Source organism: Panthera uncia (genome assembly GCF_023721935.1).
Source record: "Panthera uncia isolate 11264 chromosome C1 unlocalized genomic scaffold, Puncia_PCG_1.0 HiC_scaffold_3, whole genome shotgun sequence".
Lineage (NCBI taxonomy): Eukaryota > Metazoa > Chordata > Mammalia > Carnivora > Felidae > Panthera > Panthera uncia.
Genome location: NW_026057584.1, coordinates 97,793,224 through 97,809,445, shown reverse-complemented (window position 1 = coordinate 97,809,445; position 16,222 = coordinate 97,793,224). Strand labels below are relative to the sequence as shown.

At 35.1% G+C, this 16,222-nt stretch overlaps 1 protein-coding gene across 1 annotated transcript in view; it reads right to left on the bottom strand.

Annotated features, from left to right (window-relative positions):
• The window catches only part of DPP10 (dipeptidyl peptidase like 10), a 331,482-nt gene that overhangs the window by 297,900 nt on the left and 17,360 nt on the right, over nucleotides 1-16,222 (bottom strand). The window contains exon 2 of the mRNA XM_049615726.1: nucleotides 6,479-6,553. Coding sequence (XP_049471683.1) covers nucleotides 6,479-6,553 — 75 coding nt within the window. The remainder of the gene's footprint in view (nucleotides 1-6,478; nucleotides 6,554-16,222) is intronic.

The window sequence follows — 16,222 nt, the reverse complement described above, 5'->3', positions numbered from 1 at the left end:
TATTCCTTTATGGTCCTCCCAAGTGACTATTATCAATGTTAATTTATACAAAAGAGAGGTATTTTCCATTATTATGACTTTTTAGGAAGATTGGTTTTAATCACCATCATGAACAATTGAAAATAGGATGGAATAAACATATATGCATAAAAACCAAGAAAAGAGGGGGGAGAAAGTACAATGATGTATTTTCATACTGGTGGACATGTTTTTAAGCCTAAAAAAAAAAAAAAAAACATAGCAAAGTAAAAGATGAATTTTATCACAAAATTCAAACTTTCTTTTAAGAAAAATAAAATTAAAGGCAAAATATTTTTTAAACATTATGTTTAAAAAAGATAATAAAACCTATCATTGAATTACACAAACATGTGGCTTAAAAAATACACAAAGACAACAAAAGAAAAAGGAGTGGCATACATAAATACATTACTCACAATGAAGGTAATAAAACTGAAAATAGGTGCTGAGAATGTTAGTTAAACCAGTATTCAAATACATAAGATATAAATAACTAGGAAATATGTGTGTGGTTTTTATATCTATATGGATGTATATAAATACATTTAATTTTGTGTATGAATATACAAATATACTCAGAGAACGATAGCCAAGGAGCCATGCCTATGGAAAGTTCTCAAGATCTGGACCTGATTTAACAAAAATGCTGAACTGCAATGGATGAAAATCTGAGGGACCTCGGAAAGAGTGATTATACTTTGTGTGTAATATAGATAGATAGATAGATAGATACATACATACATACATAAAATAAGAAAATAAGGGACTAAGTTAGCCAGCTGCTAAGATGGTCCCCCAAATCCTCATTTCTTAGTGGTCTCCTGCACTGAATTAGAACTGACCTTTGTGACCAAAAAAAAAAAAAAAGTAAAGAAAAATAAAAAGAAAAGAAAAAGTACACCTTTGGATCACATGGCTTTTACACTTGCAGGCCCACCACAGAATATATATATTGGCATATTCTAAGAAGCTGCTGCCTGAGGTCTGTCTTCCATTCAGCCTGAATCGAAGTGCTAGGATCCTCTCTTTTGGGATGCTGACAGGTATTGGCATAGCCTCAGCTACTAAGAATGTTTTTAAAATATAATAGGCTGCTTGGACAAGTGCAGAGATTTGAGAGACAACCAGGAGCTCAGGCGGGGTTGAACAACAAGGTGCATCTCTTACACAAGGCCCATCTCTTAAGACTGGACAAGGTGATTGTTTCATATATAGATACCAACATAGAGTCCAACATAAAGAAGAGAGGAATATGTTCCACATGAAAGAACAAGATAAACTACACACACACACACACACACACACACACACACACACTAAATAAAACAGAGCTAAGTAAATTTACCTGATAAAGAGATCAAAGTAATGCTCATAAAGAGCCCACTGAACCGAGAAGTAGAATGGATGAACACAACGAGAATGTCAACAGAGATGGATAATAGACGAAAGTAGTGAAGGAAGTCACAGAGCTGAAGAATATAATAACTGAACTGAAAAATACACTAGAGGGGTTCAACAGGTATATTCACACATATGCGTGCATATGTATATGAATATTATTCAGCCATAGAAATTAAATCTTTCCATTTGTAACAGCATGGATGGAAATTGAGGGCATTATTCTAAGTGAAATAAGACAAAGAAAGACAAATATTATATGATCTCTCTTATATGCAGAATATTAAAAAATTTAATTACAAGCACTAAGCTCATAGATACAGAGAATATATTGGTAGTTGCTAGACATGGGATTGGGACATAGGAAAAATGGGTGAACTGTTTTTATTTTTATTTTTTGTTATTTAAATAAATCAAATTAAAACAAAAGGTCTGTGAAGTAATGGGTAACTTTTTTTTTTTAATGTTTATTTATTTTTCAGAGAGAGAGAGTGAGCATGTGAGTGGGACAGGGGCAGAGAGAGCGTGAGAGAGAATCCTAAGCAGGTTCTGTGCTGTCAGCACAGGGCTGGACACAGGGGCTTGAACTCATGAACCCTGAGATCATGACCTCAGCTGAAATCAAGATTTGGCCACTTAACTGACTAAGCCACCTAGGCACCCTCAAAGTAACAGGTAAGTCCTAAGGAAGGATTATATAATACCTTTAAGTTTCTGCCTTTATCCTTTGTATTATGCATTCTGGAGATATCCAAGTACCATGTTATTAGGACATTCAAGCAGTATTTTAGAAAGGTCCCTAGGGAGAAACCTGAAGCCTCATGCCAAAAGCTAGCACCAATTTACATAAACCCAAGTGAATGATGTACCTTGAAAACATATTCTTCAACCTCAGTTAAGCTGTCGGATGCCTGAAGACCCAGCTCAGGGTTGACTGTAACTTCACTAGAAATGCTGAGTCAGAACCATCCAGCCAAGCCAATCCCAAATTCCCATTACACAGAAACAGAGTACAATAAATGCTCTTTTTAAAAAGTCACTAATTTGGGGGCAATTTATTGCATAGTTATATAAAACGAATACTGATTCTGTGTGTGTGTGTGTGTGTGTGTGTGTGTGTGTGTGTGTGAAAGAGAGAGGGTGATAATGTGTATATGTATTTGATCAGTAGATAATCAAGTTAATAATTACTTTTTCTTTAAAATACAGTTCTAAGTTGGTAAAGATGGTAATGTAACAAGCCGCACATTGCCTAAGGGCAGTATAAAGCAACGTGACGATTTTGGAAAGCAGTGCTTCCAGCTATATCAGGAGCCTTAAAATGTGTTATACTTGGAAACCTATCTCACACAATATATAAAAATTGATTCAAAATGAATCAACAACCTACATATAAGAACTAGAAGTATAAAACTTTCAGAAAAAATCATAGGGATAAAACTTTATGACCTTCAGTTTGGCAGCGGATTCCTAAATACAACTTCAAGAGCTTGCATGTAGATAAATTAAACTTTATCAGAATTTTTCAAATTTACGCATCAAAGGACATTATCAAGAAAGGGAAAAGACAATCTACCGAGTGGAAGAAAATGTTTTCAAGTCATGTATCATATAAGTGTCTACTGTCCAGAATATAAAAGAGCTCTTAAACACAACTACAAAAAGAATAAAGAAATAGGCAAAGGAATTCAAGAGTCCTTTCTCCAAAAAAAGAAATACAAAAGACCAACAAGCATATAAAATACATTCAACATCACTAGTCATTAGGGAGGTGAATACCAAAACCACAAGGAGATACCAATTCGTACACTCAGGATAGTTTATAATAAGACACAGAAAATGGGGCACCTGCATGGCTCAAACGGTTAAGCATCCGACTTTGGCTTAGGTCATGATCTCATGGTTTGAGTTTGAGCCCCATGTCAGGCTCTGTGCTGACAGCTCAGAGCCTGGACCCTGCTTCAGATTCTGTGTCTCCCTTTCTCTCTGCCCCTCCGCTGCTGGCACTCTGTCTCTCTCTTTCTTTCTCTCTCAAAAATGAATAAACATTAAACAAAATAAAAAAAGAAGACAGATGGAAAAAACAAGTGTTTAGCAAGGATACAAAGAAATTAGGATTCATACATTGTTAGTGGGAATATAAAATGGTGCAGCCACTTTGGAAAGCAGTTTGGTGGTTCCTCAAAAAGTTAAACACAGAATTAGCATATTACCCAGCACTTCCACACCTCAATTTATACTCTGAAAATTTAAAAGAGGCACTCAGGAAATTCATGTGTACAAATGTTCACAGCAGCACTATACTTAATAGACAAAAGGTGGGAATAAGGCAAATATTGCTCAAAGGATAAATGAATAAACAAACTGTGATATATACATACAAAGGGTTACTATTTAACCATAAAAAATGAAGTGCTAATACATACTGCAATGTGGATAAAACTTAAAACATTATATTAAGTGAAGAAAGCCAGACAAAAAGGTCACATGCCATATGATTTCATTTATGTTACATATCCAAATGGGTAAATCCACAGAAATAGAAATCAGATTGGTGACTACCAAATGGTGTGATGGGGACAATGGGGACTGATGGATTAGTGGATACAGGGATTTCTTTTTGGGTGATAAAAATGTTTTGGAACTAGATACAGGGGATAGCTGCACAACATTGTAAATGTACTGTATTGCAGTGAATCGTACACTTTAAAGCAGCTTATTTTGTGTTGACTATTGTGAATTTCAGTTCAGTTACCGAATGTTACTTTTGGGGCACCTGAGTGACTCAGTCAATTAAGCGTCCAACTCCAGCCTGCCCCAAATAATGCTTAATATATGATAATTCCTGTTTACCTACTTTTACACATAAAGGGGATAAAAGGAATGAATAAAACACACCAAAATAATTTTAGTGGATGCATTTAAGTGGTTGCATTTTGTATGACTGTTTTCTTCCCGTCTTTGTTAATGGGCATTATACACATGTGCACGCACACACACACACACACACACACACACACACACACAGCCAGACACGCACAGACACACACATTAAATCATGGCCTTTCATTACTCTAAAACCATCAAAGCTCCCAAATGGCCATCTCAGTATAAACTGTAAGGAATAAAATGGAATTCAAGTTCTTCTATAATTTGGGCTCCACTAGGTATAAAGTTTTGTTATTTACCAGTAGGCTAGTTAGTCTGAACTGACTGCTATCCCTCCAAGATGTAATGCTAGTTCCACAAAGCCCTATGTTATTGCCCATGTGGGATGCTTTTCTGTTCGTCTTTACCTATTTGCTCTTCAATTACCATCAAAGGCTTCCCTTCCCACCATGATCATCTTGAATGGAAATTTTCTCTATTCTTCCATACTATCACTTCCTTAACACCTCACACAATGCTGTAAACAGTGGATACAAGTGTTTGTGTCATATTACCTCTGTTTGTATGTTTCTTGAATTAGATGATTCAATCTTGCGTGGACGTGCACACAAGACTGTATAGTTGTTCTGTCTTTTGTAACTTTGAGTCTTGAGAGTTTTTATATATAATCTAGATATTAGTCCTTGTTGAATATGGGAGTAGCGAATATTTCCTACCAGCCTGTAGGTTGGATTTTCATCCTCTTTTACAGACCAACTCCATTCTGAGTTTTGATATACTGTGAGGCCTAGATCAGTATATTTTTGCTTGTGTGTTTGTTTTGCCTATGGATGCCCAATGACTCCAGCAACACTTACTGAAAAAAATATTTTCTTCCATTGAATTACATTTGCACTTCCGTCAAATTTGTATGGATCTGTTTACCAGTTCTCTAAACTATTTCTTTGATGTCTATGTCTATCCCCCTGCTCATTCCACATAGTCTTGATTATGGTAGCTACTAAAACCTGTTTTGTTTTTAAATTCATTAACAGTTTAATACAGATTTATATGAAGTTAAAAATGTTTAGATAATTAATATTATTTAAAAACTTGGAAATTGTAATATTTTGTTTATAAAACAAATGTTTTTCTCCTATCACATGTATATTTCAAATCTCAATGAATACAGGGAACAGGACAAAAGTAAAGTAAAAAGGCCAAGATTTATAATGGGAAAAGAGATCTTTGATCATAATCTCCCACCTTCTGCAGTGTAAATTAGTTATTTTAAATGAAAATATATAAACTTGTCTAAAAACATAGTGCATGTATATTCCAAAATACTAAAAGACTAAAATAATTACTTAGAAGGTCCTTGGAACTGTGAAATTTTATGTGCTCAAAGGCTTTCAATGCTTTATATGAGGACTTCTGTCTTAAGTCTATAAATTTTTATTGTCTTAAAGCACATAAAAATTTCTTGAATGATTTCCAATCATTTATTTTCTACAAAAGCTAATCTGCTGAATTGCCTTTCAACATTTACTTTGCTTCTTAACAGTGCAAATTATATCTAAACACAAAATACTCAACAACCATACATATTGTTCTAATTGTGTGCTGTAGAGCTGACACAGAATAATGAAATGCTAATTGCAATTAGAGCATTTTATTTGTTCAGAATTGATTCCTTGGTTTGACCCGCTTTCAGAATTTTCTACAACCACAGGCTTACGCTCAAATACCACAAAAGAATTCATTGACCACAACCAGAATCAATGTTTTCACCAGTCCCTTCCCATTATGTACACTGCATCTCAGGACACAGCCATCAGCAAACTCCTTAATCTATACATACATGAAGCACTTGCATATATAATAAGGCTGTCCTGAAAATGGCAAAAGGCTTACTTTGTCCAATTTGCTATACACCTTCCACACTCCCCTCTAAAAGCGACAGACTAGGAAGCATGTAGACCTAGTAGACTGCTGCAGGTATTTGCTAGCCAGGTATGGAAGACAGGACACTTTCTCCAAACCTCTCTTGTGCAATACCGGTTATCAGTACCCCCCTGCAGCTATTGGATATGTCAAATTGTTTCTAGAGGAGTAGATGACCAAATAAAACTATGACTTGTTACCTGAATGAATCACAAGGAAAGATTTTCAAAGAAGATCACTTCTTTACCTGTTTGACATCATATGCCAGAAGAACATATTTTAAATCGGGTGAAACTGAATGTTTTGAGGCTTTGAAGGTTACCTAGAAATAAAAAAAAAAGGCAGTTACAAAAGCAGTAAAAACCTTAATAACAGAGACATTAATATGCATTTGGATATTTAATGTATATATTTAAAAAGATCTGAATTCTCATCATAACTCTGTGGAAAAGGCATTTTGATTTCTATTATAAATATGCATGTATGTATGTATACTTATTCCGATGGATATAAACTTGGAGAGGCCATATTACAAATTTCATTAGGAAGAAAATTTTCTAGCATATCTTTTTTATGTATATCATGTGAAGACTATGTTAATATTTTCATAAGAAAAAAGCAAAAACTTACTGAACTTTTTAAGTAACCAAAATGCTTTTATATTTTCAAGTTAGAAGGGAAGGAAGGAAGGAAGGAAGGAAGGAAGGAAGGAAGGAAAGAAAGAATAAAAGGAAAGGAAAGAAAAGAAAAAAAAGAAAAGAAAGGGAAGGACGGAGGAAGGAAGGAAGAAAGAGTAACATGTTGTGGTATCATAATTTCTGTCTCTACTTTTGTTTCCTTATAGGTTTCATACTTGTATTTAAAAGAAGATACTTATATTAAAGACAGGGTCTCTTTAGAGGACACTCCCATAGTAAAATTAATTAAAACATAAATATTGATTATACTTGATTATAACTACACTGCACCTGATTGATTTTGCGCCTACAATTCTATCATTGAATAGGCCTACTATCAGAAATAATTGAAAATGAAGTGAAAAAGAAATATATTGAGAGTGGAGAAATAATTTGATTTGAAATAGAGATTATATTTAATTTCAGATGCAAAGAAAAGGCAAACAATTTGAGTTAATGCGTCAAAAGTCTACAAAATACAAAAAATAAAATAAACCGTATATGCATTTTAGGCAAACTAGTTTGCATAGTTTCTGCAGAGAAATACATATGTAAATAATTTTGTATACTTTATGTCAGGCCAATTTCTATAAGACTGAACTCTTTTAAAAATGGAAAAAAGAGAAGTCAAGGTTTTTAAATTTAGAAATCCTCAAAACACAATGGAAAGGACAAGAAACTCAGCCTAATCAATATTTGAAATAGTTTGTGTGGTATAATAAAAAAAAATATATTGAGTCTTTTTTCCTGATTCTTTGCACAGAGCTTCTAAAATACTTGTAGTTTTCTGAGCGAAAGGAGTGTCATTTATTATTAATAATTTTAACCATGCTTGGTGTATAGGAATGACATGACTCAAGGGGTAGAGGCCAGGGAAGAGTGGCTAGACAGCTTCTGGAGGGGGTGCCCACCACCTGACTAGAAGATTAGAACTTTTAACCCTAATTGGAGGCCAGGGTGGGCGGAGGGATGGGGGATGTTCAGTTGCATGGCCAATGATAATCATGCCTAGGTAATGAGAGCTCAATAAAAAACTATGAATGATGAAATTTGGAGGTGCTTCCTTATTAGTAAACATACTAATGTACTGGGAAGGTGGCATCCCCCAACTCCACAGAGACAGAGACTATGCTGGGACCCTTCTGGACCTGCCCTATTTACCTCTTCATCTAGCTCTTCATTTGTATTCTCTAAAATAAATGAGTATTCATAAGTACAGCACTTTCTGTATCATTCTAGCAAATTATCAAACCTGAAGGAGGACTGTGGGAACCACCAAATTTACAGCCAAGTTAGTCTGAAATGCAGGTAGCCTAGGGACTTGGGACATGCAGCTGGTATTTTAAGTGGGGGCAGGCACTAAATCCTTAACCGGTAGGGTCTGCACTAATTCTGGGTGGTTAGAATTGAATCAAACTATAGGACACCCAGCTGGTGTTAGAAAATTGTTAGAATAACATAGTTAATCTCTAAGCCTGATACACAAGAGAATGCAATGGTCTGGGAAAAAATACTGTTATATGGCAATATTAAGATTTGGGAGTTTTGCCTCCATACATCTATCTTATACAGCCCATGTATAAGACACTTCAAAAGAAGATCAGAATAGTCATTGGCAGTAATTCACCTCAAGGATTTTAGTTTTCATTTCAATAATAATGGAACTAACAACAAAAAATCATAGAAAGAGAGCTACCACTGATCTATTATCAGCTCTGTAAATTTCTTATAATTTAGCAAATCTCAATAGTCCTCAATATTCCTAATGAAAATATTATGAGGTCGGTATCCTCACTCTTATTCTTCCTTTCTCTGTCATTAACTTACTGTGTAGGAAAACTTAATGGAAATTTGTCTGCACAGAATTTAGGGTGACATTGAGAAAATAAGATCAGGTCTTTCAATGCTACAGTGTCAAGAGGTGTATTGTTACACAATAAAGCGAGGTTTACTATTTATTTAAAAATTGCGCAAGAAGATGAGTATGTATAAAAAGAGAATATAAGAGAAACTCCTTAAATAAATCCTGCATTATCTCACCAGCAGGAGTTCCTTTCTTTACGTTTTGGAAGAGAGCTTCCCTTCTGAATTATTTAAAGAACATCTCACCTCTGTCGTCCTCATCCACTCTCATGTGATGTTTCTCAAAGAAATTAACTTCACACATTCACAGGTGTGTCTGTGCCTCCGGTAACAACATTTTATAGTATCTTTTACAGTTCCTACAATTATCCAGTCTGGCACTTTATTAATTATCACTATACTGCCTCCAGCTTATACAGCACATAAACTGGGAAACTTTCCAAATACCTTTTCAGGGGCCCAAGCTGCTGAACCTTCTCTGAATTTAGAGAGTTGTGAGCAGGTCACTGATGATACAAAGTGACTTGCTGATGATGGTACACGTGTAAGAAACACATTCTTGCAGCTTAGTCACGGGACATCAGAAGTCTCAGGCAAATCTCTCTTAGCATAAACCATTAATGTTATCATTTGTTGCATCTGGGAGATTCATTCTTTCTAGCGGCCACAGGAGACCCTTTGATCTACAATGACCCTAATTACAGATACTAATACAGTTCTGGTTGAGTCTCAACTTGATATGGCTTTAAATTAGTGTTTTGAAAGGTTTATTATTGCCAATAAGGCTATTAAGTTATCTATATATTTAATCGCTTAATTACTATTGAAATAAAAGGATGCAGAAATATTTCCTGCATGTGTTTATTGGAATTATTTAGCAATTACACCTACCAGTGCATTTTTTGACACTGGGCATGGTACAAAGGGCATTAAAATGCATGAACTCTGCCATCCAGGAACATTCAATTAAAGCCAAGCAAGGTTGGATAAACAGAGGAAAATAAATATGCAGATGGTTAACTAAACCAATTAAATGAGGGAGGCAAGACATTTGATCAAGTTGAGAAGAAAATGCATGTTTCTAGGCAGCTTGGGAAGATTTTGCAGTACCTCATTCACATGTATCATTCAATTCTACCAAAACTCACTTCTTGAACATTCACAATATTACCATTACCATAGTAGAACTGAAAGTGCTAGAAGGTTGAGAAACCAGGCTCATTAAAATCCTTTCCATCTAATATTGGAAAGGATGAGACAAGCATTCTGTTTCTCTATAGTCTATGGTAGAGTAGGAGTCCCACACCCAAATGCCTAGAGCGACAGAGTATGGATAAGTAGAATTAAGCTGTATGGCTAAATTGAGGGCAAATGGAATAGTCAGACTATCTAAAAGGGGCAGTGGTCCCTCGGCTCCAGAAAACCATCATCTTCTAAGAAAGTTCATATAGTATTTCTAGTGTTCCAATTTTTTTCAAGATAAGCTAGAAACCAAGACTTTAATTTATAATCTCATGATTTTTAACTATAGACCAATACTTTTAAATATATTTATAGGCACCAATTTCTACCTGGGGGCTACCAGTTTGCTAATTTGGGGTAAAGTAATAATTGCCATAAGGATGAGTAAAGGGCAAGAAGACAATGTTATAGGACTTAAAGAACAGAATGGTAACTTTTTCATATATTTTCTGGCAATATAAGTGAAAAATTCATGATATAGTGTTTCCCACTTAAATGAAATTACAGCCTATGTTATTAGAATAACCTTAACAATATGCACAAGTAACTTAAAAAGATTCCTGGAGAAATGGGGGTCAGCCCCATGATTACTGTTGATATTAATAATGCATGCACTATTACTAACAGGAATATTGCAGAGCTGATTGCTATGTTTCATAAATGGTGAAGTTTAAAGTCAAAAAAAAGCAACAAAATCAGATTTGAATTTATAACTATTACTCTGGCAGTTGGGTAAAAACTGAGCTGGATCTGATGACAGCCTAAGGGCATTAGATCTGGTAAGAGGATCTCACGACAGTTTAGTCAAGCAATGCCAAGAAGTCAAGGGTGAAGCAGGGGCATAGAGAGGAAGAGACACATGCAAGAGAGATGATAGATAAAAACAAAAGAATTTAATGATTAGATTTGAATACTGAAAAACAAGTAAGTATCCAAAGTAATTTTATGTTTCAAGTTTTTAGCACTGGGTGAATGTTGCTATTGTAACTTACGTTAGGAAAAAGTGAAAAACAAACATATTTTGAGGAAATTCTGAAACATTTCAATTTCAGACATGTTATGGTTATAGTCATTTTAGAATATCCAGCAGGGGGTGGGAGTGAGGGATGGAACCTACACTGCTAAGTCAGGTAAGCGACCAACTCCTGATTTTGGCTCAGGTCATGATCTCAAGGTCATGAGATGGAGCCCCGTGTGGGGCTCTGCGCTGACAACTGACAATGTCGAGCCTGCTTAGGATTCTCTCTTCCTCTCTTCCTCCCCCTCCCCTCTACTCTCTGTCTGTCTCTCTCTCTCTCTTAAAATAAAAAGAACTTAAAAATATATATTCATAAGATCCTACAGGGGATGTTTGAATTTTTTTAAATAATAAAAGCCTGGAGTTTTAAGAGATATACCTAGGAGCTTCATTATTAATCATTATACAAAGCATTAAATGAAAGTTTGTTTGTATTCAATGTAAATCTATCCCCATCAAATAAAAGGGACTAAACCCCTAAAACAGTATGCCCTACAAGGGATGGATCAGTAACGATGCAATTATTACAAGTATTGCTTACTATTACTTTTATTCCTTAAATGTATATGCTTTCTTTGTTTTGTACTTTTGTTCAACCTGCTCCACCTGCTATAAAACTTTCACAACTTGATCTGCTCCTTATTCAAATTGTATTTCTCTAAAATACTCCCTGTCCTTTTCAGCTCAAGTGATTCATCTGACCTTATATGTATATAATTATATGTGCAGTTCATTTAATCATTGATCACTGTTTCATGATTGCTCTTCTAGGTTGTTTAGGACTGCGATTTACATCTTTTATTGCCACAGTAATGCCCCTATTAAGAGGCTCTATTGCAATGATTCACTCTTGTCAGAAACATTATAACTTGAGGTAGAAATAAGATAATGATAGTGTTGCAAGGTGTCAGATACTGAAGATCAGGGCAAGAAATCATTAAACACAAACTTAAATGTCAGAAGTGCCAGAAAAGATAAAATATGCATTTGTAGGACTTGAGGATGAGAAAGGACAGAGCAAGAGGAGAAGAATAAGAGATGGGGTTAAAATTAGCACTAACTGGTAAGAAGGATTTGGTTGTCTTAAGATTGAGACACAAGAGAAACATGGGAACTGTACAGTTTGGGTGGGTATTGTGCACGATCTTGCAACAAGCTGGTGATAAAAATATTTATAGCCATCCCTACTTACAAAAGTAAATAAACAAAACAAAACAACTGGCCTAGGAGCTTGAGTCGGATAATGCTCTAAGCCTTCAAGTGTCAGTGGGTATATTTTTAACACATAGAGAATGAGTAAAACAAGAAGGTAGGTCTCTGTGGACCCTATGATCTTTTCTTCCTGCTCCCTGCACCTGTACCCTACCAAGCTCCCTACAGACTAATACCTATACCCCTTATGTTTAATTTATTTGGGCCACAACTTCCCTCATCACTCAATCTCATTTTTAGTTTACTGATACATGACAAAAAACTTTAGAAAAAAATCATCTCTTATTCTAGAAAAATAAAATACTAATTTTTCAAATATGTGATTAAGTATATATTATGAATAAGTTTCTTTAACACTGAAGTCTCTAAAAGACCATGAAATATACATGATGGAGGATTTTAGAAAGTCAGTTGACCTTAAATGGATGAGAGGAGGAAAATGGTCACTATGCACTTAACTGATACAAAGGAAAAGGAGATGAAGGGAGGCTAGAAAAGAAGGCAAACCAAAATTTAGTCCATGGTATGATGCTAAGAATGGGCTCTCTTTCTCTGCCTGGCTTCAAATTAAATGAACAAAGAAGAAGCAAATAGATTGTTTTTTATCTTGTAGCTCTGAAACAAGCCATGATTTGTTTTTATAGCCATAACTGTGTTTATATGCAAAGAACTTAAAAATCAAATATCTTACTGTATTTTTTTCATGTTCTCTTTTCTTAGCTACTCAATTAGTTAGTATAGTGTTTAAGTTATATTTCTTTGTGATACCCATGACATCCATGTTGTATAAACTTAATAGATGGTCTCTTTCTTTTTTCTTGGAACCATGCATTTTATTGATACTAGAATATTGTGTAAAGTACTAAATGCAGAAAATGTCATGCTACAAGATAGGTAGTTTTTAAAACTATTGAATAGGGCCCTATTGATCGATACTCTGTAGAGTATCTCACATATGAATTTATTGCTCAATAAATGTGAATAGCCAAATTAATATTTATTGATTTGGATCATAGGCCATACACTAAAACATTTAAAAACCCATTTTTATTTTTATTTATTTATTTATTTACTTTTTAAATATTTATATACATATATGCTTTTTGAGAGAGAGAGAGAGAGAGAGCGCGCAAGCACAAGCTGGGGGGGGGGGGGGGGGAGGGACAGAGATAGAAAGGGAGACACAGAATCCAAAGCCAGGCTCTGAGCTGTCAGTGTGCAAAGCATGACCTGAGCCAAAGTCGGACGCTTAACCAAGTGAGCCACCCAGGCGGCCCAACAATTTTTATGTTTAATAGATGGTGAAAACTAATAGTCTCTGAATTTTATTAATAACTAAAAAACAGGGCAGACAAGGTGATTTTGATGAGAAGAGTGTCAATATTCCTCTACCCCAAAAGTCAATAAATTGGAAACGCTTTGGCTAGAGAAAGGAGGAAAAGGATATTGTAGCATGTATATTTATATAAATTATTTCTTTGAAGTTCAGTGTGTGCTATTCTACTGACTTCAAATTGTCTAGGGCTTTCTAATCATTATATTTCGAGCATAATTTTCTTTCAAGTGATTGCATTCAGGTGCAGCTGCACTATAGAATAGAGCCTATAGAGTAATGGAAGACATGCAGTTGGCCTACAGATGAAAAGATGCTCAACATCACTCATCATCATGGAAATGCAAATCAAAACCACAATGAGATATCACCTGACGCCTGTGAGAATGGCTAGTATCAAAAAGGCAAGACATAACAAGTATTTGTGAAAATGTGGAGTAAAAGAAACCCAGGTGCACTGTTTGTAGGAATGTAACATGTTGCAGCCACTGTAAAAACCAGATTGGATGTTCATCAAAAAAATTAAAAATTCAAATACCATACAATTCAGTATTCCACTACTGGGTATTTACCTAAAGAAAATGAAAGCACTAATTTGAAAACATATGTGCACTCCTATGTTTATTGCAGTATTTACAATAGCCATGATATGGAAGCAACCCAAGTATCCACTGATATATAAATAAAGAAGATGTAGCATGTATGTAGGTATGTATACACACACACACACACACACACACACACACACACACACTATGGAATATTTCTCAACCATAAAGAAAGAAATCTTGCCATTTATGAAAACATGAATAGACCTAAAGAATATTATGCTAAAATAAGTGAAGTCAGGTTGAGAAAGAAAATCATCACATGATTTCAATTATTTGTAGAATCTAAAAAAAAAAAAAAAAAGTGAACAAAAAACAGAAAGAAATCCATAAATACTGAGAATAAACTCATAACTGCCAGAAGGAAGAGGGGTGGGGTGCATATGGATGAAGGGAAGTGGGAGGCACAGGCTTCCACTTATAGAATGAATAAGTCATGGGGAAGAAGGGCACAGCATACGGAATATACTCAATGGTATTGTAATAGTGATGTATTATGACAGATGGTAGCTACAATTGCCGTCAGCATAGCATAATCTATAGAATTTTGAATCACTATGTTATATACCTGAAACTAATGTAATATTTTGTGTTAAACACTCTTCAATTAAAATAAAAGGAGTAGAGGTGCCTGGGTGACTCAGCCAGTTAAGCGTTTGACTCTTGATTTCAGCTCAAGTCATGATCTCATATGGTCGTAAGATGGAGCCCTGCATTGGGCTTCATGCTGAATGTGGAGCCTGCTTGGGATTCTCTCTTCCTCTCTCTGCCCCTCCCCCATCTAAAACACATTAAAAAGAGAAAAAGAGAGCATATTGAAAGATATCAAAAGTTATGGAAGCCCTAAAAATTATCACATCAGAATTTCTGGGTGAGTTTTCCTCATCACGACCTAATTAACACATGCTCAACAGAAGGCTTATAAGATAAGATGGGTGGACTAGAGCTCTCCAGCAGCAAATTACTTGTCTATTCGTTAAAAAAAAATGTTTTAATCTTTATTTTTATTTTTGAGAGAGAGAGAGAGAGAGAGAGCGCGCAAGTAGTGGAGGAACAGAGAGAGAAAGAGAGAGAGACAGACAGAATCCAAAGCAGGCTCTAGGCTCTGAGCTGTCAGCACAGAGCCCAAGGCAGGGCTTGAACTCACAAACTGCAAGCTCATCACCTGAGCTAAAGTCGAATGCTTAACTAACTGAAACACCCAGGTGCCCCACTTGTCTATTCTTGTTAAAATATTCCATCAGGTAAATATTAGAGACTATGATTCCACAGATCTAATTAATGAAGTTATTTTTTAAAATGTGATATGTACATTTCAGGTATTTATGTTAGTCATAGAATTTTATTTCTGCCATAGGCAAGAAGATGGCTACTGAGAACTGTGCAACTACCCTATTTTTATTTATTTTTTATTTTTAATGTTTATTTATTTTTGAGAGAGACAGAAAGACAGAGCGTGAGCAGGGAAGAGTCAGAGAGAAAGGGAGACAAAGAATCTAAAGCAGTCTCCAGGCTCCGAGCTGTCAGCACAGAGCCCGACGTGGGGCTCAAACCGACAAGCCCTGAGATCATGACCTGAGCCAAAGTCGGACACTCAACTGACTGAGCCCTCAGACGCCCCTGCAATTACCCTATATTTAAAAAGAAAGAAAAACATAATGATTAATATTGCTTTATTAAAAAGAAAAGCTTTAACCTGACTCTTCTGTAGAAGTGAGAGAAATGGGAAAACATTGGTGCTTCAAAAAGTAAATTTGCTTGAGAACTCATCATTTTTTCTTATGGATAAAAGGTCTACTTAAAATTTGTATGATATCATTAATTTAGCATTATCATTAATAATCCCAAATAAAAAGAGAGAAGACAAGCTAGCAACTAAAAAGAAACATATTTAGTCCAGATTTGAAATATTCTGGACTATTCCTCAATAATACTATGTTTGATATCTACTCCCCTGTCTCTATTTTCTATCTTGGATGAAATAATAATTTCATATAAACATACTCTATATAACATTATATAGAGTATAATATTTGTT